The 25620-nt window shown below is 45.9% G+C and overlaps 1 protein-coding gene across 6 annotated transcripts in view; it reads right to left on the bottom strand.

The window, feature by feature from the left end:
• Nucleotides 1-25620, bottom strand: part of SERGEF (secretion regulating guanine nucleotide exchange factor) — a 216845-nt gene that overhangs the window by 94844 nt on the left and 96381 nt on the right. For 4 of the 6 annotated variants that reach the window (XR_013442405.1, XM_078058329.1, XM_078058330.1 and 1 more), the window contains one exon: nucleotides 11348-11440. The exons of the other annotated variants lie outside the window; for them this stretch is intronic. Coding sequence is in view for 3 of the 4 variants with exons in the window: in XM_078058329.1 (XP_077914455.1) it covers nucleotides 11348-11440 (93 nt within the window). In the remaining variant the exon portion in view is untranslated. The remainder of the gene's footprint in view (nucleotides 1-11347; nucleotides 11441-25620) is intronic. 6 annotated transcript variants of the gene reach the window in all.

Raw genomic sequence — 25620 nt, 5'->3', positions numbered from 1 at the left:
AACAAAATGAGGAAAGGGTAACAATATGGAAGTAATAATATTGGCTAACATATATTGGATGTTTTTGTGACAGGGAAGGTGCTTAAGAGCTTTGCATGCATTAGCTCATGTAATCTGTGAATTAATCCTATAAAGTATGCATAGATAAGGAAACCAAGGTTCAGAGACGTTAACTGGTCCAACATCACAGTTAGTAGGTGGCAGGAATTTCAATCCAATTTCAATCCAATTACGCATGCGATTCCAAGAGAGTACACTTACTGTTCTGCTGCAACGTGTCATGTAAAAAGTAAAGGGGGAAAATGAGTGTTTTTCATCTGGAAAAGAGAAAACTTGGATGGTACAAGGGCCACAGCACAGGGAGAAAGGGAATCAGATTGCAGAATGAGATGGCAGAATGAGGATCAATGGATAGAAATGTTTAAAATGTCAAAATACACCTTAATATCAGAAAGGCCATTCTAAAAACGAAAGTCTACCAAAAATGGAAGGGCTGTCTCCAGGTGGGCCAAATTTAGTCATACAGACCCTTTAGAAACAGAGTTTTCGCCAACTGATGGCAGAAGAATCCAGCAAGATTTGAAGCACAACAAGAATCAGAGGCACTGTAGCTGGTTTTGAAGATAGAGGGGCTGTATGCAAGGACTGGGGAGCATCACTTAATTGCTGAGAGCAACCTCCGGCCAACAACCAGCAAGGAAACAGACCCTAAGTCCTATAACCAATGAGCTGAATGAATTTACAAGCAGATTCTTCTCAGAGTCTCCAGATAAGAATCCAACTCAGCTGATGTGTTGATTTGGACTTTGTGAGATCCTACCTGGCTTAGCCCACCCAGACTTCTGACCTACAGAACTATGAGCTAACAAAGAGATGCTATTTTAGGCCACTAAGTTTGTGGTAATTGATGCAGCAAGAGAAAACTAATACATAGGTAAATGGATAAACAAACTGCAGCATATCATATAATGGAACACTACTCAATAAAAAGGAACCATCTACTGATACACATAACGTGGATGAATCTCAAACACAGTGCGCTGAATGAAAGAAACCAGACACAAAAAAAGTACATACTATATTATTCCATTAATATGAAACTCTAGGAAAAACAAATCTGATTTATAGTGATAGAAAGCAGATAGACAAATCTAATTTATAGTATACAAAGGCTGGGGTCGGGGTGGGCGGGTGGACTGGTCCCATCTCCTTCCCATCTGACTTCTCGGCCTCACCTGCCCCCTCACCAGCACTGGAGTGAAGGAGGCCCGTTCACTTCTTTCCCTGCCACTCTAACAAGACAGAAGGCCCCGCTAGCCCCTAATGTGGGTAAGATGTTCTATTGAGAGCACAATTTGAAACCTTAAAACACACATTCCAAAAGGGAGTAATCAGGTTTTCAAAAAGCTATGCCACAGGGGCGCCTGGGTGGCTCAGTTGGTTAAGCGTCTGCCTTTGGCTCAGGTCGTGATCCCAGGGTCCTGGGATCGAGTCCTGCGTCAGACTCCCTGCTCAGCAGGAAGCCTGCTTCTCCCTCTCCCTCTGCCCCTGCTTGTTCTCTCTCTCTCTCTCTCTCTCAAATAAATAAGCTATGCCACAGATTTCTCTTGTCAAGTTCCTTTTAACAATGTGTCCCATTTATAGAGGGGCCATACTGAGAGAGTTGAATATTCCCAATAAGTTAACACTTACAAAAAGCATTTTGAATAAGTAGCAGACAGCATTGGCGACGGAGGAACTCGGGAATCCGGCCCCGCCTTCAAGCAAAACAGAGGTCAAATATCTTTGAATGAGCTGCTTGCTCCAGCAGCTCCCATGTGAGGCTGTAAACATAAGCTGCCACCTCTGCCAGGAGCTGCAGCAAGGTTCTCAGTCACAGACTGTCAGGAGGCTGCTGCAGGAGCCCAGGGAAAAGCAGGCTTCACCTCTGGTCCTATCGCCTATTCATGCCGCGAACTTGGCCAAATTACTAAGACTGCGGAAGCCTCAATTTCCTCATCTGCATAGCTGGAATTAAAGCAATAACCTCACACGACTATCATGAGGATTGAATTCAATTACCTATATTTAGTACCTTGGACAAAGTAGACATTTCTATGCTAGTTCACTTGCCCCTTTATCTGTCTGAAGATCCGATGGCCCAGAGAAACAAGAGGGGAAGTGGGAAATTGTTGAAGCGGGGAAGCAATCTTTTTTCCCCAGACCTCTATTATCCTCCATTAAAGAAAAAAAAAATTAGAAGAGAAAACCAAACTCTTCCAAAATTTTCTGAACTTGAGTCTCTCTGAATGTGTCAGCTATGATAACTTTATGAGCAAACACACATTTTTATATTCATCAACTAGCAACAATTTTAGACCTCTACAGGGCACTTTAAAAGCACTGCATTTATTTCCATATTAATCAAAAACGGTCCTAAACAATGGCTTTTTTCCCTTTTACAATTTCAAATTTTCCATCAGTAATAATATAATTCAACATTTATTGTATGCTATGTGCCAAGTACAACACTAAGCGTCTTTATTCTCAATACCAGAAAACATCAATCTTAGCATTGGTATCATTTGGAATACATTTTAAAACTTGACCATTCTTTCTAACAGAGTCTACCTCTTTAGAGCAGCTACAAATCATCCTAACTTTCCCATCGGGTATGTGCTAATGTCTTCAAAGTGCATTTATTAGTAAAGTAAAATCTACCATTTATTCCCTAATAACCTCTTCAGCTTATTGAGTACGTGGTTCAGTGACCCTACCTGGGGCGGCCTGTCAGGAAAATGCAACATGCTTCTGACCATTCAAGTGCTTTACCCACCATAAACATTCCAACAAACATGAACTACCATTGGGATTATGTCAGTTGTAACCACCAGGTGCTCATCCCACGTAGTCTAGGTATAGTTATGTGTATGGGGCACATGCTGGGGAAATACTGAGTGGCATGGACGCTGCATCAGAAATTCAAAGATAAACAAGGTCCCTTTGAGGGCTTCATTCATCTGGACCATAAAAGGCAGCCGAGAGTTCTCTTACTAAAGAGGAAGGGCAGGGGGGCTCAGGAATGGTGACAGTAGTGATGAAGAGCACTGAGCAGAGGTGAAATAAGCAATTTACTGGCACCGGAACAAAACAGAACAAACCACCTACCATTCCCCGCCTGTTCTCCCTCCCGACCCTCCTCTTTGTGTTCGGTGCTGCTGCCGCCATCCTCGTGGTCACCTCAGAAGCACCCAGGAATCCCCCTCTCACTCATCAGTCCTGCCAACCATCAATTTCTCTAATTCTGCCTCCCTGGTTCTGCTCTTCTTCATCCGCATTGTCACTGTGCTATTTCAGACCCTCAGAACATCTGTGCTGGACAATTGCAATAGCTTCTAATTATTTCCTTTCTCTGTTGTTTCCCTTCTCTCCAATTCACTTGGTGCCCAAGGTAACCTTTCTAAATCTCAGCTTTGACTAGCGACTCCCCTGCTCAAAACCTGCCGACGGCTCCCCTGTGCCTAGAGAACAAACCATGAGTCTTTTCACCAGACATTTAAGTCCATCTGTGAACCAAATACAGCTCTCCTTTGCAGCCTGATAGCCTACTGCGTCTGCCCCCCAAAAGAACTCTGTGTTCTGACCAAAGTGGCCCATTCACTGATGATCTCTTGTGCTACCAAGGGCATTTCCCTCTCTGTGCCTCTGTCTACACTAGTCCCCCCTTTCCTATCCTGGCCTCCCAGGTCCTCTGGTCGAATTACTGCCCATCCTTCACACTCAGTGAAGACCTACCTTCTCCATGAAGTCTCCCCTATCTCCTAGCTGGAAGAAATGTCACCATCCTCAGAATTTCTAGAGCACTGTATCTACGGTTCTTAGGACAATGGCATTTTCTTCCATGACAGCTGTGTATGTGCTTGCTCTCTCTGTCCTACCAGCCTAGAGACTTCTAGCTCCTACGTCCCACTCTACCTCTAGTACCAGGTCCACAGCATCGCAGAAGAGCACATGCTTTTTTCTCAGGGGCCTGTTCCCACATCTGTAATATGAACACAACTCAACCTAACTCACAGGAAAATCAAGGGATTAAAGGAGGTAACATATGCAAATTACCGGCACACTGCAGGTAGTCACCAAATCCCAAACCCCTTTCTTCCTTTCCACATAGCAGAGTCCTTGTTGAACAAACAAAAGCTTGCATGCTCTATATTTTGCAAAGAAAGGTTATTATATTTTTTTCACTGACGGAGGGAGAGAAGGAAGGAAGGAACAAATGAGCAAAGAATCACCAAATATGTAGGAGACGTGAGTAGCCCAGTCCGACTGGTCTGAACAACTCACACTGGGGCTGGAAGGGTAGACTATGAAGGAGCTGGAATGTTTGGGCCTGGTAGTTTCAGGGAGTTTTAAACTCAAAAGTGGGTCAGTGCTTAGCCTCTACCAGTCTGCATGATGGATGAAGAACTAAGGACCAGGAGATCACTAAGAGGCCACTACAGTGGTCGAAGGAAGAGGGCACCACCGCCTGGCTGTGGCTGGTGGCAGCCACAAGCGAGCAGACAGGAATGGCTGGATTTGTAAGGCAGGCCCAAATGAAAAAAATGACAGGGCTGGTGAGTGCTGACTGACTGCATGACTGGAGAACTCTCATCAAGCTGAGTCTCAGAGGGCTCCAAGTCTCGATAATTAGGAGGACAGAAGAACACCTGGAGAACTGAAGAATCGCTGGGAGGTGGGGAGGACATGTGGGAAGCAGCACATGCAGGAAGAACACAAGTTAATTTTTTTAGTTTGAGGTGGAAGGCAGGCAGAGATGAGGAGTTAGTGCATGGTGGTCCTGAGGGACTGAGAAACCACTTTAGAAACAAACCAAAACCTCCTTTTGTACATGAGGGCCTACCAGGATTCACTGAACAAGAATCATGTAGGACCAAGTGTCCCATACACTGACTCTAGGAGCTCTCTGAGGAGAAAGACACACAGGTGTGTCTGCCTACCCATCAGCCATCACCTGCCTGGGAGGAGGTCACTTCTTCTAGGCTGCCCTTCCTTACACTGACAAGCCATAGTACTGAAAAAAACAGGTCCCAAGTTGTTTTATGTGCAAAGAGAAATTCAGAGAACTGGTGTCTTCTCCAAATAAAGGCTTCTGTGGACAAAATAAAGTGCATTTCCAGCCTAAAATCTAGCTGGCATTAGTATCCAAAAATTTATGAGCCGGGTAACCTAGGGTTAGCCACTTAAACTCTCTGGGTCTTGGGTGTTTTATTTTTTAAGGGCAATAACAGTATCTCACATGCCAGAAAGAACCAGAAGATTTCAGGAGGTCTCACAGTTCTGAGATCTTCAATTCAGTACTGAGGCTAAATCCTGCCGGTCAGACTCCAATCTCTCAGAACCCCTGGACAGTGACTCACTGCAGAAGCCTCTGTGGCGTGGAGATGGGGAGAAACCTGGCAAAAGCACAGGGGCAGAGATTCCAACTGCCAGGTCCCTGTCACAAGAAGATACAGCTAGAATATTAAAGCTGGCCCAGGGACAGAAGATAATTAATCTTCAAAGCAATAAAAATATTTAATTCATTCATCTGAGAGAAATGACAAGAGAGAAGATAGATATTTGCTTTTTCGCTCTCTGTTCTGACAAGGTTGCTCTGGATGGATCATAGAAACGTTTAATGAACATTAATAGAAGAGCCTGAGATGCAAACAAGTAACTGATGATGGGGCCTGGGTGGCAAGCAGTGAAAGCTACAACCAGGGCAGACATTTCCAGAGCAGAGCTTTGGGAAGAGAAACTTATCTGCAGTAGTTCAGGTGACAACAGAAGGGAGTAGATGGGGATGGATATGTGGGAAATTGCAGAGGTGGAATCCTAGGATTTGATAACTGGATGGATGGATATGAAAGGAAGGAAGAGGCACACGGAAGCTGCCTGAGCTTCCTAACCAGCATCAGAACCAGGAAGTCACCAAAGTAAGTAAGAGGACAGCCACACAGAGAGAAGGAAAGGGGAGTCTCTAGGTCTTGCGGACAGTGTTAAAGGACCAGACAACAGTCATCAGCAGTGAGCGCTACAATCCCTCCTTCACCTCAGCCTTACGGCCTTTGAAGGAATGACCACAAAGCACCAGAACTGTCAGCCCACATCTGCTCTGTGGCCAGAACAGGGGAGCAGATGTCTAGGGTCAGGAAAGTATATTCAGGGAAGTGTTCAGGGGCTGAGAGTAGCAAAGCGGGGAAGAGGAGAAAATGTAAGAAGTCCACTGCTTTAGACCCTTTACTGGTTTTGTTTCTCATATACCTTCTTCCTTAGGGAGGGCCAATGAGGGCTCCAAGAAACAGAAAAGCATTTCCAGTGCTGGAAATGGGAGCCTAGGCCACAGCCTGAACCAGCGGAGCAGGGAAGGGGGTGGTCCTCAGGGAAAGGAGCCTGGGTTCTCCAAGCTGCCCTTGGCAACAGCCAACATGAATGCTTGAAGACTAAGGACCGCTCTTAAGCATCCTATACCAAGGAGGCTATGGGCAGGGGTGCACAAGTTCAGGAAAAGACTATGCAGAGAGCCTCCATGACGGCTGGGCATCCACTGTGCCTGCAGCCCTGCCTTTCGCCTCCCTTTATGTAACCCTGCAAGGAAGAGAGGAGATGTGACAAACTTCAAATTATACTCTCCAGCTTTTCTCTGTCTATTCCAACCACTTCTATGAAATGTTCAGATGATGCTCATTCTGATGACAAGTCCTAGTATGACCCCAAAATGAGAATATATGGAAATTTCTATGAATGTGCCAGCCTCTGGGTAGAAACCTGCCTAAGCATCAAGAAGCATTTCATCTTTCCTTCCCTCCCTTCCCCTCACCCATTTCTTTCTTTCTTTCTGCAAATGCCAACTAGATGCAAGGCCTACTAATTTACAAATGAATATAGCTTCCAAGACCAGGGAAATTATTTAAAGGCATTTAAAACCACAGGCTCTGACCCAAAATAAAATAAGTAAAATAAAGTGAAATAAAATAAAAGGGAACCTCTGCTTTGAAGAGGTCTGGATCTGATCTGGCCACCTGACTTCCACGGCCATCAAAGTTTGATTTCACAGCCAGAATGCCTTGTGTCTGCTGAGCATGTTCTTCTGCTCACTCCACTTAGCTCAAGCCACAGACTACTTGACATTTGAATTGTCAACTGTCTTCCAGAGCATGTTGGCTCTGAAGTTGGCTTTGAAAGATCCTGTGCAAATGGTTCACTTGATAAGCAAACTTTGGTATGTCTATCAGAAAATGGGTATACATTTCTGCATTTCACTTGTAACGTCAGTACTTGGTCTGAAGACAGAATTCCTCATACTGAATTGAGACCATCCAAAAGATTCAGGGAAAATTACTAGGGAGACTGTTTTATTCCCACCCTCTGATTTCTCCTCAAAAAGGAAAGAGATGCTGTACAGAATTTAAATGGTCTAACAAAAGTTGTCTTTAAAGCAAATTTCAGTAAATTTAAGTATACTTCGTTGAAAACAATTTTCAGTCAAAATAAGCCCAATTTTCTCACAAAATAACATAAAAGTACAATGGCCTGGATTTCTGCTACACTCAGCTTTTCTGTCTGTGAGAATTTGAGCCCTCGCTCTGAGGCAAGACCCATTCCTACCAAATATTCTTGGGGAGGCAACAGCCCCACTGAAAAACCAGTTCTGGCCTGATCTGGCTTGTCCTAGGAAGGAAAGGATATGACTGTCTAGCAGGGATCTGAGTGACCTAGGAATCTGATGCCAGCAGGACCCAGGTTCTCTCCTTAATGGTAATTGATAGGTAGAGACCATTGGGCATCTCTGAGCTCACATGAGAGGAGTTCGGAAAGCAGATGACAGGAGTGGAATCTCGAAGGAGGACGTGGATGTTCTGAGAGCCCCATCTGAAATGAGGACAAGTGCATAACTGGGCACAGTGTGGTTAGAATAGCATTGGGCTGGCCTCCGTTTCAGTCTCCTCCTCTCTGTGCCTTCATTTGTCCATCTATAAAACAAGGAGCTTAGATGAACAGGTCCTTAGGGCCCAGTCAGCTCTAATGTGAGGAGATAGATTCCAGCCCCAGATGACTGCAGAGGTCTCCAGCCTCCACAGGACAGTCCTGAGACCAGTGTGGGTAGGCCACCAGCATCTTCCCCTCATTTATTCCTATCTTGACCCAATTCATTGCTCAAAGCCTAGCTCAAATGCCATTGTCTTTAAGAAGCTCCCCCTGACCCTTCTGACAAATCATTCACTCCTCCCTCTAGGAGCTCCTGATTTGTCTTGGTGCTCAGCACTGAGCCTTTCAGAGATTAATGCCATATAATTGGGTGGCAGTGGAGGGGAGGGGGACTGGAGAGAAACAAATGGAAACGCAACTCTTTCCTCTTCACTGTGTAGAACTCTCAAACCCAGTTCCAGCTCTCTGAAAAACCCAGCTCTGGAGAGCCAAGAGACTCGCTTCATGATTTGGAATACCAATGGCTAAAGATTCCATCTGAACCAATCTTTGGCTTTTTAATTGAGAAAAACGCCATTCCTGAGCTTTGCAGGTATAAAAGCTTTGTGGTCTGGAGAGAAATAGAAGGCAAAATGGCCACAGGAACAATCACCTGCAAAGGGGGTGAGGGGGGGCTGCAGTGCAGGGCTGGGGGGGCGGGGCGCTCGGGGGCTCAGGCTCTGGGTGACAGTGCCATGCCGTGGCCACCTGCCGCCTCTGCGCGGCCTTCAGCAGCCGCTGCAGGTACAGGAGGCCGTTTCCTGACCCAGTTTTCTCCCCAATCTCTATTGAGCTGTTCGCTGGTGATGCTCCTGGCATGCCAATCAGATACTGCAGCCTGCAGTGCAGTTTGCTACAACAAACTCACAGTTCCTAGTAAATTCAGTGGAAAAGTACTGTGTCAAGCAGCCTAATTAAACTGACGTAATTTCCACAGCCATACACTTTTATCAAATAAGAAAAAAAAAAAAAACCACTCAGGGGAAAAGGAAAAAGGAAAGAAATTGTGTCTTTCAGAACTTAAGACATTGGCTGTGGTGGTGATGCATTTGAAGACTGATGCTGCTCGGCGTCACTGGAGCCCAGCTGTCCAAGCCTTGGGTCCTGGGGGAGACCTTGGACAATGCTGGCAAGAGCAGGAGGCATCAAGTCTGGTGGCCCTTCTATCCCTCACTCACGCTGTGACCTTGGACAAGCTACTTCCATTCTCCTGGGAAAAGGGGGACTATCAAACTATACTGTCATTAAAACAGCCTGTTCTTTATTCTCCAGACTGTCAAACTGTCAAACTTATAACCAAAAAAAATGTACTTTCATGGGACTGGTGAAACAAGAGCTGAACTAGAAGGCCTCGATTTGGTCCCAGTTCTGCCACTAGCTAATTGTGACCTTGGCAAACCATACCACCCCCAGAGACTTCAAAGTCCTCATCTGCAAAATGAGGATGAACTGGATGAACTCTAAGGTTCCTTCCGATGCCAGTGCTCTATTCTATTCCATAAAAGACTAAATTGGTCAGCGTGACCATGGAGAGGACAGTTCCAAATGTCACCAACCTGGAGCATTTCAATATACCCACACCAGGCTCCCTTTTCTCTTGATGGGAATTAGTTACATGTTCTTTCCCACTGTATTTAAAGATTTTCTGTCCTAAAAATGCAAGAGAGATACTTGCCTCCTTCCTCCTTTAGAGGTAACTCAACAAATAAGGTCACCTTTTATCTCACTCCTCCCCAGGAACCACTCTGAAAAGAGGATGGCACCACCCAGGCAGAGGGGGAGCGAGGGTTCCCTAGGTGGACACTTGAGTGACACCTCTTGGTTGACCTGTGGTGCCACTCAGGTTTCCAAATGCAAACTGAAAGAATGCCTTGGCCATTGATCAAGAAATGATAAGGGGAGGGTTAGCCAAAAGGAGAAGGACCTTGCAGGGAGAATGGGGTATGAGAAGAGGGATGGGTAAACACAGCCAAACCAGGAATCAAACATCAGATTTCTCTTCTCACAGTAGAAAGGGACTGCATGTAGGAGAAGGCAAGGTAGACAAATGTAAGGGTGAGGCAAAACAGCATGCATCCTCTTAACTGTAGGGGTTAAGTTGATCAGCCATCAGCCCTAGAAATCCTACCTTCCTTATATTCTGCAACCATTTACTTCTCTCCTTTATCACTGCCATACCTTCGCTCAAGTTCTCAACTCAGGCCTCAATCACTTCTGACTTTTTTTTTTTTTTGGACTCACTTCTTGTCTATGTCTCTCTCTAACCCATCCTTCTCCCTGGCATCATAGTGATCTTTCTAAAACACTATTCTAAACAAGTCTCACCTCTACTTTAGATCTTTCCATGACCCCTCATCACCTTCAGAACAAACTAAGAGCCCTGCACAGTCTGGTTCCAGATTACTTCTCCTGCCTCATCCTCACCATCCCTACAATCTCTGTTCCAGTGAGGCTAAAACGCTTGCAGGCCCCTAAACACACAGCTTCATATGGCTCATTCTGCCTGGCACTCTGCCCTCCTCCCTATAGATCACCACCACCACCACTCACTCTAAGTCAACTTGAACTTATCCCTTAGGACTCAGTTCAGACATGATCTCTTCCAAGAAGACTTCTCTGACACCCCCAAATCTGGGTGACGTGTCCCTCCTATGTTCCCACAAACATCTTTTGTTTATGCCCTCATAACCATTACCATAGTGGATTGTAAAGGGCTCCCGATTCTTTAGTCTCCTCAACCATGCTTTAACATCTTGGAAACACACCCCTCCCCCCTACCCCCTGCCTGTACCTAAATACAGTGCCTGACACAGGCACTCCAAAAGTAGCTGATGAATAAATGAATGAGTAAATAAATAAATGTGGGAAACTAAACCTACCTCAAAGGAGGGGGAGCCTTAGTATATCAAAGAAGTAAGACTCACAGGAAGAACCATAAGAACTATGGGACAGATCAAGAGAAAAAAGACAAGTGACAAAGCAGGGTCTAAGGTTCAGACCAAAGATAAACCTGACGGTGGGAAAAATAAAGGCAGAGACCAGTGGGAGCTCTAGCTAGGGGAGATAGATGGAGTTCCATAGTCAGCATGGGAAGTCACAAAAGAATCTCAGGGTCTGAGAGGAATAAACTTCCTGCTGGAATCTATGGAACTCTCCCAAGACTAAAAAGGTATAGAAGCAGCAGAGAAAGTAATAAATAGTTTAGCCTGGAATCACAGAAAAAACCTGGGGTTAAAGCCAGAACAAGCCTAGGCAGATCAAAGAGAAGATACTGGTAGGAGAGGCCAGGAGGTACAATGGAAAGAGAACAGGCTTTGGAACATATACCATTCATTCCACCAGGTGCTCCAGCACTTACCAGCTCCATGACCTTGGAAAAGCCAAGCCTTTTCTCTAGGAACCTTAGATTCTTCGTTGGTAAAAACTGGAACACAGCACCCATTTCACAGAACTGTTTAAAGAAACACATGAGGGATGCTATACTTTGTAAATGAAAAGAATAATGTAACGGAAGCCATTATTATGAGTGTTGACCAGAAGCTGTGCCTCTTCTGTCTCAAGGCATCTAGTGCTTATAAGTTGTTCCAGATTTCTTGTGAAGGGGACAAATGCACGTTGATAAATGAACATATTCCAAGATATGAGGGACCTGATATGTTACCATTCCCAGAGGGAGATGCTGCTGGAAAAGGCAATGCTTAATCCAAAGGAATGGCACAAGTAATGATCAACTTGTAAGCTAGATCGGGGCCCAGCAGGGATGACACAGAATAATCTGTTATTTTGTGTAAATGGCATAGTATGGATGTCTTACTGATGAAATGGCTAAGGTATCATTATATTACTAGATTTGTACAGAAGATAAGCCAGAACTACATCTGTAAGAAATGGAGTGTCAAGAGTGTCATCCAAATAGTGATCATCCTGAGTGTGTCCCTCAAATTGGAAAAATAGAAACCAGGTTCTCTGGCCTATGACACAAAAATGTCAAGGTGTCCAAGAAGGAGCTTCTAACAAATTAGCGTTCAGATTGGACCCTCCACATAAGCAAGAGGTTGCAGCTAGAAAACAGAGGATCAGGTCAGAGTCAAGGGCACTGTACCCAAGCCCTGGACCAAGAGATACAGTGTCTTGGCCTGAATGAGCCAGTCCGCTTCAGCTTCTCCTCCCCTTTGCTGAGTCTCCTTTGGCTCCCTCACTGTGGTTCAGACAAGTCTTTACAACAGTGCCAGCAGCCTGCCTCAGCTGTTCTCAGGGGACTCAGAGGAAGGTCTGTGTCTAAGCTTGGACCAGGGTGTTAAAGGAGGTCTACAGCTCCCCCAAGACCCAAAAGGGAGGGTGAGATCAGAGGGTCAGAAGTAGGACCACTTGCCACCTGCGCACACTTGGAAATTTTCCCTTCAGGGATAAATTTTATAAGTTTTTTGTTTGTTTTACTAATAAACTGATGGGAATTTGTCTCATTGCATGAAGCCTTCCTAATACCTTGCAAATCATATACCATTCATTCATTCATTCCACATTTATAAAGCACCTACTGCCCAGCATAGGCAAAGGGGAAACAGAAAAAACAATGAGAAAGGACACATGCCCTCAGAAGACATCCGAGGTAGATGGAGAGAGGAGGGAGGCCAGCAGGGCCTCGTGGACTCAGGGAGAGGGGAGAAAAAGTGCAGAACTGGAGCTGGATCTTAAAAAAGTAGAAATATTTGGATGAAAGCTGGGGAAGAAAAACAGTGCTTCAAGATCACGGCAGGATTCATTCACAAAATTATCGCACACCTACTCTGTGCCAGGCGCCGTGAGCCTGAGATGAGTAACCCACAACAACAACAAACACTTGGAGGGCTTCACCTGCAGCAGGTAAGGTTCCAAGCACTTTACCTGAATTAACTCACTTAATCCTCCCCAAATTCCTATATAGTAAGTTACTGTTATTATCCTCCTTTTACAGGTGAGGAAAATGAGGCACAGAGATGTTGAGTGACTTGTCCGAGTGGCAGAGCCAGGACTCAGACCTAGGCTGTCTGGCTCTGGGCCACTCTTTTTTTTTTAAACCTTTGAAAAACATTTTATTGAGTTATAATTGATATATACGTATTTAACATGTACAATCTGATAAGTTTTGACGTATGTATAAAGCCAGCAAAACCCTCACTACAATCAAGACAGGGGGAGCGTATCCATCACCCAAAGTTTCCTCATACAGCTCTGGGCAGTTGTAATGATAACTCATCAGTAGAAACAGAGAAGTCCAGCAGAGAGGCAGGAGGGCATTGGTTTGCGGTTTAAATAATGACAAGTTTTATTTTGGATATGATGAATTAGAGCTTACATTCGTTAACAGGCAGAAAACAGGGAATTGGAGAGAGGCTTGGCACTTTGAGGTGGGAATACTGACTTCAGAATCTTTGAGGAAAAATGGAAGCAAGATTCCGCCTAAGGAAAAACCCCGGCGGGGAAGAGCAGGAGGAGAAAGTTTCTAGAAAGTCAGATGCCACAGAAAAGTCAAGGACAAGGAAGACACTGCATATAGCATTTTGGAGCTAGAAAAGAAAAACTCGGAAGTAATATAATTTTTATCTGAAAAGATAAACGGAATCTGAATAAAGTGTGTAGTATAGTTAACAACAGTTATTGTACCCATGTCGATTTCCTAGTTTTTTAATTTATTTATTGAGAGAGAGAGAGTGCGTGTGCACGTTTGCGTGCACACACAAGCAGAGGGTGGGGCAGAGGGAGAGAAAGAATCTCAAGCGACTCGGAGCTGAGCATAGAACCCGACACAGGGCTTGATCTCACAACCCTGAGATCATGACCCAAGCCGAAATCAAGAGTCGGCCGCTCAACCGACTGAGCCACCCAGGCACCTTGATTTCCTAGTTTTTGATGCTGTACTATACCTACTTAAGATTCTACCACTGGAGGAAGCTGGGTGAGGATATCCAGGATTCCCTGTACTATTTTTTATAGCTTCCTGTAAGTCTGTAATTATTTCAAGAAAAAAGTTGTTTTTTTTTAAAGGAACTAACTGAACTAATTGAACATCTAATTTATGCTAGGCATTGTACTGGACACTTTCCTTAATAAATGATCATTTAACCCTCAAATAATCCTATTAAGTATAACTATTCTCATTTTATAGCTGAAAAAGTGAGACACACAAGAAAGGACTTGCCAAAGTCACCACCTAGTTAATGAAGAAGCTAAACTGTTATTCTACTCCAACGTGCATAAATTCCACCTAAACAGCCCTGACAAGTCACCTCTTGGCTCCTGCGTGAACAAGTCCCAGCCCTTGTGCTTTATATTTGACTTTAGAATAAGCTACCTAACCCTACCCTAGCTCCAGTTTTCTCATCAGTAAAATGGATCAACAACTCCTGTCCTAATTAGTTCACGAGGTTTTTGTGAGATTCCAATGAGACAGAGTGTGAAAGCTCCTTGCAAACTGTTCAAGTCTGTGCATGGCTGGGGGACTGACATTCCGAAACTGACTGTGAATAAGGTCAGTCCTGGCAAAACAGACAGAGGGAAGGAAAAGTATCTACCCTAGCAACTCCTGCTGACCTGTCCTTTTGGGTAGTATGACCCTGGGGATGCACCAGCTACCAGCAGCATCTGGCCAAGGGCAGGCAGTCCTCTGCATGTGCCTGTGTCAGCAAACTGGACCCAATCACCACCCTCCCTCCACCAACCCCGCTTTCCCCCAGCCCCACGCACATATGGTGCCCTTGTCTCTGCAGATGTCCTGTGCCCCCCAAAGCTTCAGCTCTTTGGAGAAGAGCATTCTTCTATGAGGCTACTGGAAATACACCCTCTGGCCCATGGCCCATGGCCCCCAGCCCCTGTTCAAAGTTGTCTAGCATGCTGAATTCAGGCAGGATGTCCTCAGTACACCCAGAAATTAAGAAATTAGCAGCTCCAGATTGTGGTAGAGCTGACCCCTCCCAGCCCTACCCCATAGTGTCTATGGTGCTGGAATTAGCCAGAGATGAAGCAAAGACACACATTGCTACATTAAAACAACAGAAACCTCTGTCTCAAAGGTAGGTTGGCATGGTACCGAATTTCACCTGTAGAAATGCTTCTCTGGATGAAATGGCCTCTCATTTCAGGAAAGAGGCCTGGCTGTACTACCGGTTCATCAGTCATGGAGAGGAACAAATTGGGCTAGGGATCCCGTGCGGCCTGATGCCCTGGCTTGATCCGAAGGCACCGATCCCTGCAACATCAGTGACTCCACCGAAAGCTCTCCAAGGAGAACCAGGGCTGGAGGATGGGCAGGCCTCGCAACCCGGCTCCACCTCAGCCCTCCCCTCCAATGACAAGGATGCAGCCCAAAGCTGAGCCCATGCTACATGGCCTCCTAAACTGGTCTCCCTGGCTGCTTCCAAGCCACCCTCCAGAGCAGCCAGGGAGAGCTCTGATTACATCGCTTCTGTTTAAAAATCATTCACAATTCTCACTGACTGCAAAAACAAATGAAGCCCAAATCCCCTAGCCTAGCATCCAAACACCTTCTCAAACTGACCCCAGTTCAACCTTTATAACTTTGCTTTAATGGCTCTAGCCGAAATGAACTACCTCTTATCCCTGGGCTCAGCCTGTGATTCCTGCCTCTGTACTTTGTTTATGCTGTGTGCTCCATCTGGAAGGCTTCCTTCTTAGCCAGATGCTACCTGATTTTGAAGCCAGCTCAAATCCCACCTCCTCCATGAAGCCTTCCTTGATTATTCTGGTTCACATTATTTTAACAGCCCATTATCATTACCTGGGGAGCTCTTTTAAAATACTGATGCCCACTCATCACCCAGAGATTCTGATTTAATCAGTATGGAATAGGACATCAGGCAACTGATTTTTTTTAAGTTCCCAAGGTGTTTCTAATATGCAACCAGATTTAAAAACCATTATCCTAAGTTAGAAGTGATCTCTTTCCACTGAGCTCTCACAGCACTTGATCTAAACATGTTTTATGACACATAACTTCTAGCTTCTTATATGGATATTTTACTGTTTAAAGATTGTTGAGTGTTTGTCAGGCACTGTTCTAGGTACTGGAATATAGTAGCGATCAACCCAAAGCCCCAGCTCTCATGGAGCTTACACTCTGATAAGGAGACAGATACCAAACAATTAATACACAGTAAGGTCAGGTGGTAAGCACTTCTAAAAGTAGGGGAAGGGGATGGAGAATAAAAGGAGGGGTCCTCTTTCAAAGAGAGTTGTCAGGAACCCCTTTAAGACATTGCCTAACAACTAAACCTGTGTCTAATTCACCTTCGTATCTCTCACAGCTTTTTGCATAGTGCTTGGCACAAAAATAAATGCTTGTTGTATGAATGAATGAAAGCATGAGTGAGTGAATGGATCAGTGTGCCTTATCTATGGATATATCCCCCCTGCCCCAGCGCCCAGGGAAGTACCTGAAATACACTAGATGTTCAATAGATATTGATTGAACGGGTGAATGGCACATGTTCCTAGGAACAGATCATCACAAGATCACAGAACAGCAAGCTGATCCTGAGATTGCTGAGCCCAATCTTCTCATTTTAAAGATAAAACTGACATCCAGAGAGGTGATTACTGGGCCAAGATCACAGAAGAAATCAGAGGGAGAGCTGACCTGAGTCCCCAGCTCTTATGACTCCTGGTATAGTGCTCATTCCATCAAACTGAAACACTTTTCCCATTAGCAACAGAAAATTATTCTGAGGACTATTAACTGGCCTAAGAAGCAACTCAGATTAGCATCAGTAGAACTTAAAAAAAAAAAAAAAAGACTCAATTTTCTTTGGTTTCAGAACTGTCTTTCCTGATGGCTAAAATATGATGCATTTAACAGACAACCTCACCCTTGCTATACCTCACTGCCCCATTACACCACCTCCATCAAGGCAGGCAGACAGGACCTCCCAGAGCAGGCAAGGGGTTGGTGAATTTCCAACTGTATCTACAACTCTGAATGTTCCCCCTTTTCTAACCTCAGCCAGAGTTCCAACAAAATATGGAATATACCACCAGAGGCTAAATGGGAAAGCCCATGTAAAGAAGCCAGTGGCTGGGAAACCAGAGAGGAGCAGAAGACCCTGGCCAGGTGAGGGAAACCAGCAGGTACTGGGATTGCTGGTGTAGTGATGGGGTGTGCTCCAAGCAAGTGGTTGACCAGCTGGCCTTGATGTAGGCAAACAAGCTCTGGCCTGACAAGAATCAAGTACAACATTTTCTTTTCATTTTTCTTAAAACCCTGTGGAAACATAGAATCCATCTGGATGCAATGAAGACCAATTTCCTAGAATAACATTCCAAACAAAATGATCTTCCGCAAGAGAGCCAAGTATTATACTGTTGGCATGGGCCTCCTTGGCCTTCTAGTAAATAAAATGCCCTATCACCCGGCCTTTCTGCACCTCTATAGTCCTGGGATGGTCAAAATGAGGACCCTAGAGCATCTGGAGATTACAAAGAGTTTTCTGAGTCCTCAAAGGAAAATGTGAATTAGTGCAACTTTTAATGTCAAATATATTGTGTTAACATTGATATGGCACTTCTTCGAAACCGGCAATTTTCTATTGGGCATAGGTGAAGAAGCAGAGAGCTGATTAACTACAGCAAAGATTCCCAGCTTCACCTGATCATAAGAATCTCCTATGGGACACTGGACCTCACCAGATTAGAATTACCAGAGCAGAGACCTAGAACTCTGTATGTTTAGCAAGCGTGCCAGGTGATTCTTATGAATTGGTTAGCAAGGGAAACATCAAGCTGGGAAAACCACAGTATCCACTGCATAGGATTATTATCAGAATTAAGTGGAACTATATAAAGCTCTTAGCACAGTACCTGGCACATAATAAGTGTTCAGTAAGAGTTGGTTGTTGCTGTTACTTAATTATTAATAAGACATTCCAGAGCCTGGTCAGATAATAGTTACTATATGGACATCCACAGTTAAAAGAGCAGAGAGCACAAGTATCCTACAGTGGAAGAACTACCATTATTTACCTCTTTTTTTTCTCATTAATTTCATCCCTGTTACTCCCTAGCACAGTAGTTCTCAAAGTGTGAGCCCTGAACCAGCAGCATCAGCACAACCTGGGAAATTATTAGAAATGAAAATTCTCAGGCCCTACCCCAGACCTACTGAATTAGGGAGGTAGGGCCCAGAAATCTGCTTTAACAAGATTTCCAGACGATTCAGAGGCAGGCTATAGTGTGGGAACCATCGACCTAACATCTTCCTACTCCAAGTATGGTCAGCAACACGGCATATCAGAAATGCAGGGGTTGCCTGGGTGGCTCAGTCAGTTAAGCATTTGCCTTCGGCTCAGGTCATGATCCCAGGGTCCTGGGATGGAGCCCCATGTCAGGCTCCCTGCTCAGCGGCAAGTCTGCTTCTTCCTCTGCCCCTCCCCCAACTTGTACACTCTCTCTCTCAAATAAATAAAATCTTAAAAAAAAAAAAAACAGAAATGCAGAATCTCAGGTCCCCATCCCAGGTCTACTAAAAATCAGATTCTACTAAATCAGATTCCACATTCTAATGAAGTCCCCAGGGGACTCACATGCACAAGACCATCTGAACAGCACAGTCCTAGGCCACAGGAATTTCATAGATGCACGAGAAAAAAGGGAGCTGACTGTGGCATTCTGATTGTTGTTAAATGGCATTCTAAGGACTTACCAGGCACTACTCTTTACCTCATTCATCCTCATTATGCCTAGTGGTAAGTATTTTTATTCCTGTTTTACAGATTAGAAAATTGAGGCTCAAATCAGTAAAGTAATTTGCTGAAGGTCACACGACTAAATCTCTGTGTGACCTAAGTCTGTGTGTCTCTCTCCATCCGCCCCACGGTGGCTGATGGGACAGCTACACAGACACCACCTGCCTGCCAGTGCAAATGGAACAACTTCAAAAAGGAAGCAGTCCCCAACTTATGAAGGAGCAAGCCTCCAAAAGTGTGTGTTTCTGAGTCCGATATTTGGAACTCCTGATGGAAGTATTTGCAGAAACTATTTACATCATGACTTCTACGAGAAAATGCATTCTGAGTTATAACACCAGATGGTAGCAGCTCCCTGCAGGGTCATTACCTCTGGGCTCCGGAAACTTGTTAGTACTTCATTCATATCACCATAAGAGAAGAACGCAGCTCCAATGCAGATCCGTCCCCAGATGTTATGGCTCAGGAAACATCCATTCATCCCCTCACTAAAGGATTTATTGAGTGCCTCCTATAGAAAAGGTGCTATGCCAGGGGTATGGGTGATAAAAGATGAAAATGATCCATGCCTCAAGGAATTCATGGTCCAGTAAGGAAAAAAAAGCAGAAACACACCCAAGGTGGAATGTGGTGAGTGACAAAAGAGAATGCTATGGAAGTTGAGAGAAGGAAGAGATCCTAGCATCTAGGATCAGGGCAGACTTCCCAAGGAGGTGCCATCTTAAAGCTGAGTGTGGAAGGACAGCCAGAACATAGATTAGCCAAAACTGGCACTCCCAGAAAATGGAAAAGTCTGAACCAAGACATGGAGATGTAAAAGAGAAGGCCATGTTGTAGAACTGCAAGGTGTCTCCCTGGTTGAAGCAAAAGGTTCACTTAATTCAGATATGGGAGATGAAACTAGAAAGGCAGGTCTGCACCTAAGCAGGGGTAGATACAACCTAAATGGTAGGTTGAGAGATTGGAACTTTGCTTTGTACGTATAGAGAGCTGCTTCACATTATTCATCGTATTACATAATAAATCTATTGAACTCCAAATCCTTTTTGAAACAAGCTAGGGTAAAAACAAACATTTCTGAACTGGTATTGTAATTATTTTCAAGTCTGCTTCCTCCATTAGACTCAATTCAAATGAGTTTGAGCATTAGTAGATGCTCAAAAGATGCTGATGGATGAACAAAGAAATGAATACACAAGTACACCAATGAGCGGGAGAGAGTGGGAGAGATGCCGTGCATCACGGCATGGAAAGGAAGGAGGAGAGGAAGGGTGGTGGTGGAGAGACTGGGAGACCGCAGGTCTAATGGTTAGGGGGCCACTGTGACTGGACAGGTGAGAAGCCAATGGGGTAAGGTCAAAAGGAACGAGGAGAAAGGGACAGAAGAGAGACACCCAGCTACAGGGCCTAGCAAGTGACTGGCAAGGGGGCAAAGAGAAGGGAGCCATCAGGGTCTCGCTGAAGTCGGCAGCCTGGGTGGCTGGGAGAGAACAGCGCCATTGGAAAATCAGGCCATTGGATGGAAGATACCACTTCACTGAGTCTGCACCACCCTGCGGATACCTCTTTTATCCTCACCCATGCTCCCTGCTCCCCCTGCTTGAGCCATGCCAGCTTGCTTGCCAGTTCTTGAGCATGCCAGGCTTGCTCCCGCTTTCGAGCCTCTGTGCGGGGACACTGTTCATCGGAGACCTGCAGAGCCAAGCCCCTCGCCAACTCCACATCTTTGCTCCAACGTTACCACCTCAATGAGGCCCATCGAAAACTGCAACCCATGCATCCTAGCTCTCCTCCACAGTTCCCAAAGTCCCATACCCTGCTCCTTTTTCTTCTTTTTTATTGTACTTACTACCTTTCTAACATATAATTTTCTTATTTATTATGTCTACAGTTTAACGTCGGTCTCCTCTCACTAAAATGTAAATTCCACAAGGACAAGGATTTCTATTTTGCAAATACCTTGAAGTGGCTAGCATATAACAGGCATTCAATAAATAATTGCTCAATGTACTATCTCCATTTTACAGACAAGGAAATGGAGGCTCAGAAAGGCAACGCAACTTTCCCTAAATAACACAGCTGTCAGTCAGTAGTGGGAGCCTGAATTCAAACACAGATCTGCCCAACTCTAACTTCTTCTCTGCCAGGCTGAGTCTTGCTTTAGACAGGCCACCTCTGAGGGGACAGTGACCCATCTGGGCGTACATAATGAGCAAGCAGTGAAAAATGTGAGATTCGAGCCAACAACAACCAAACCTGCAAGACAGGAGACCCGGCCTGGCTGGGGGCAGGTCCACGAGTGCAGGTCCTGAGCTGCCTACAGCCTGAAACACAGGCACTCTGACCAGAGAACCACCAGAGAACCAACGCGGCTTCGTTTCCTAAGTGCAAGTCTGAAGAATCAGGCCAGCTTTTCCAGCAGAGCAGCTCCTAATCTTTCCAGCTGTCTAAACTGTCAAATCACAAACTTCTCTTCAGGGGAATGTACTTAACAAAGGGACATGTCCGATTTCCCTTTATACCACCCATCCAGTGGGTCTGCACTTGGTTTCACTGCCACTCGGATCCATGCCCCACCCCACCCCCCGCCGCATAATCCCTATATCACAGGCTCAATTTACAGCGCAGCACATTAACCACTGGAGTGGCTCAAAATAAACACGGTTGGCAGAGTGTAATTATTTCCAGCAAAAGAGTTGGTTCTGCATTTTGACAGTCATCTGATATATTATTGTACTCAATGCTAAACTGTGAAACTGCAAAATTAAAAGAAAGCATTTTTTTAAGTTTCAAAAGTACTCATTATTAAATTATTAAAGCAGGTCATTTATGATGAGTCAGCCCAAAACCAAGGATAACAATGAAAGACTGCAGGAATCTTGACTTCTTTCTATAACCTCTAATGTCCATGATCCAAGGCCGTTGTGAAAGTTGAATGAGATAGCACATCTAGCCCAGTGCCTGGGTCACAATAGGTCCTCAATTAACGTCAATTGTCTTACTTAATTATTATTGCTATTTTCCCAGCAGCAGAATTTACGAACTACCTCAATTTGTTCATTTAGTCATGATTCCATCATCCCCAAAGAGCTCTCAGTCCACTGGCGAAAGGCAACCAAACAGGTTACTCTTGCATGGGAAGAGCGGGGAGACACAGGGCTAAGGGGCGTGCAGAGAAAGAGCCCTTTCCCAGGGAGAGCAAGGCCAGAGCTGAGCCAGAAAGGGGAACAGAAGTCAGCAGAGTGCGGGGAAAGATGAGGAGGGCAGGGAGGCCTAAAAGCAAGAAAAGAGCACATGACTTGGAGAAACTACAATTGGAACTGGCCTAGAATGACCAATGCAAGACTACTGTTACAGATATTTAGACCTGCAATGGCCCCTCTTTCATGTTTAAGTAACAAAATGCACCAATTCCTCAGCACAATGGGAAGCGGCTGAACACATCTCCTGGCGCCCACCCTCCGGAGTCCAAATTCCCAGGCAAGTGGTGGTGGGCCCCAGCCACCCAGCCTCCCATGCTTGCTCTCAAAGATGAGACAGGAGAGATCTCTCTTGAAAAGAGGATTTGATGAAATCCAAGCTATCCAATGGCAGCATGTGAACATGCTGAATCAGCTGCACTTCAGGAAACAGAGTGTCCTTGGGAGACAGGGCATATCACTTACACACAGAAAACCACTCCTATCCACGAAGGACGAACAGTGAAACATTTAACGATGGCCTTCAATTATTAAACGAGCCCAAATGAGCTCTGGTAGTAAGACAGATCACACACACTCACAGAGATGACTCTGGCAGGCCAGCCTGGATTGTCTTGGGGTTATTCATCAAGGCACCAACAGACGGGGCGAGACAGAGGGCTCTTTCAGAGGTCGCAGGGTCATATGGTCACCCAGAGCTCTTAGAGAACCCTAGGAAGTGGCGGTCATGGCCAGAGCAGGGGAGAGAAAGTACAAAGAACCCGACTCTGTGGAAAGCATGGGGTTTTTTTCAAGGTATAACGGCCCATGCTGGCAAAGAGCTCATTAACAACTTTTTGCTCCTTGGTTGGCATTTTCACACTGGCCGGTTTGGGGCTTCCCGTGTGGAACTTAAGCTTTGGCCCAAATGTCTCCCGGGGTGTGTCTGTCAGTCCCTTGGGAAGAGGCAGCACACTGAGGTGAAGCTCTGGAGCCTCACCTGGCCTCAAAGACCAGCTGCGTGGCTCTCAGTCCCAGCTTCCTCATCTGTCAATGTCGGTCCGTGAGGTGGCTGGGAAAATTAAATAACACACACATGATTGAATAATAACCCGGCACAACGCACACGGGAGGGGCTTCTTATCTTTTGCTTCCCATTCCCTTTACTCCTTTCCTTCATGCCTCTGAAAAATTAGAATGTTTTCCTGGCTGGGCGCTTGGGTTCACCTCTTTTGATTTCAGTTCAAAACAGTATCCTTTGGGGCATCGGGCTGGTTCGACACTAACTTCTGTTTGGGAGTTACCCTAACAGGAAGACACTCAGGTACAGACCCCAGCCCTTTCACACCTCTCCTCACTCGGACCTCAGGCAGGCTACCCCATGGTCACACCCCCAGCCTATGCTCCTCCCTAGCTGACTCATCTGTGAGGCTGGCCTGTTGCCCTGCCCATGCAACCCTCCCCTCCCCTCACAGCTCATTCCTGTCTACTGGGCCAGCCCTGCCGTAAGCCCAGGGTCCCCCACAAGGCTAGCCAGCCCTCTGCCCCTCACCCAGTTCCAGCTCCTGGATCCTGAGCCCCTGAAAAGCAGGGGCCACGTCTCAGCGCCCTCCACTCTGCGAGTGGCACAGAATCCAGCAAAGAGCAGAGGCCTGCCAGTGCTGGTGGGTTGAGAGGGACACGGTGCCAGAGGGCCCAATCCTGGGACATGTTCTTAGAAGTTCTGTCTCAAGGCCAAAAAAAAAATTTCCTAGGATGGAAACACTCCAGGAAGCCTAGGCAATGACAAATGAGCTAAGTGCAGGCAATCTCCAGAGACTCCTGCTATTCCAGAAACCCTCACGCTCTCCCGCACATTCCTCACATACTGGGGCAGTTCGTGTGGACAGGGTGGCCCAGGCTGTAGGCAGTACAGACCCCAGACTCCATGTAAAGGAAGGTGCTGTGCCAGAACATGAGAGTGTGGACAGTGGAACAAAGGGTGACAGAGATATGGAGTCCTGGTCACAGGAGAAAATAATCTGACACAGTGCTGGGTGCTGAGGATGCCAAAGTGGGTATGCACGCAGCCCTAGCAGCTCCCCCGCCCCGCCCCACCAAAACACCCTGATCCTCCTCAGCACTGGATCACTCTGACTTACTTGTCCCACCTGCCAGACCACAAGCTCCTTGAGGGTAGAGATTATGTCATAGTGAACAGTGTATGTATAGCATCTAGCATAGTGTCCGGCACAAACCCCAGGTCTACCAATTCCTAACTCTGTGGTCTTGCCAAGCCACATAAGCTCTCTCAGCCTCAATTTCTAGTCTGTAGAGTAGAGATAATGATAATCTCTACACCCAGGGAGGAAGAAATGAGCGATGTACGTAAAGCCCTTACTTAGCCAAGGCCTGATTTGGTACGTAACACTGGTTAGGTGGTAGGGGTATTATGGAGCAGACTGCAAGCAAATGCTTGAGGAACTAGGGGTAAGAGAGGGATACACATTCACACAGACTGCTACAAAATTATGTGACTCTACAGCAGGAATATATTTGAATTACTCTAAGAGCAGAAAAGAGAGAGCGCACCTACTTTTGCTGGGTATATACAGAGAATTTCACAGAGGAGGTAGATAACATTGAACTTAAAATCTGAAGAACTAAACTCCAGTCAAAGACATGGCATTTGCAACAGCACACAGGCGGGACAGAGTCCGGTGTGTTCAGGAACTGCAAGTGTGGGTGCAAGCAGGGTCTGTACACAGGGGCGGTGGTAACACGGGGTGAAGAGATCAGGAAGAGCCAACAGCTCCCAGCACGCTTCTCCTGCGACACACCGGAGAGAGCCACTGCAGGGTTCTGAGCAGGCAGGGAAAGGCACAGCCACTCTGGCGGCTGTGTGGAAGGTGGGCAAAGGGGGCGAGCCTGGGGGGAACAGGGTAAAGAGGGGAGCTGATGTGGGCTGGGGTACCGGAGGGAATGGAGATAGGGGTGGAGAGGGGGGGGGAAATGAAGCAAGCCAGCTCAAGGAGTTGGGTAGAAACGGAGTCTCAGAAAAACTGCACCTGGCCCTTGGTGCTCGCCAAGTCTTCTTCATATACAGTTTGGCTCTATGAGTTAGATAAATCCCCTTCTCTCCATATTGCCCACCTCACAATTTGTGCAACAACTGAGGAGCACGAATATGGAAAATTCCAGCCGAAAGCTGTGACTGGGGTGAGCAGGCCCAGAGGTCACAGTCACCACTGGGCAAAACCACCTACAACAGGCCTGGGATCAGGGCCAGCATTTTCCCACTCGCATGCAAACTTGGGGCCCGAGTTTTAGAAACCAAAAACCTTTCAGGTGTGCTTTTTTTTTTTTTTTAAGCTATTTACAGGAACCCAAGGTCCTTCAAGTACTTCAGAGAAATGGCTTATATCTAGTTTGTTCTTAAAGAAAAAACAATAGCCTCTTTGCCCTACATGCCTGGGTGCCAACAAAAGGATGCAATGACTCACCAAGTCTCTAGGGTCCCAGAAATCAGTCTGTCTGTCTGTATGTCTCACACACACACACACAAACACACACACACACACACACACACACACACACTCCCTCTGCCTGCCCCCTCCTCCCCCTCCCCACCCCTCTTCCTCTTCCCTCTCTCTCTTCCTCTAGTCTCTCCCCCCTTCCCCCCTTTCCTCCCCCCTCCTGTCTCTATATGTCTCTCTCCACCCCCTCCGGCTTGCCCCCAC

This window comes from Halichoerus grypus, chromosome 11 (assembly GCF_964656455.1).
Source record: "Halichoerus grypus chromosome 11, mHalGry1.hap1.1, whole genome shotgun sequence".
Lineage (NCBI taxonomy): Eukaryota > Metazoa > Chordata > Mammalia > Carnivora > Phocidae > Halichoerus > Halichoerus grypus.
Note: the sequence above shows the minus strand (reverse complement) of the source record. Positions and strands in the feature narration are given on the sequence as shown.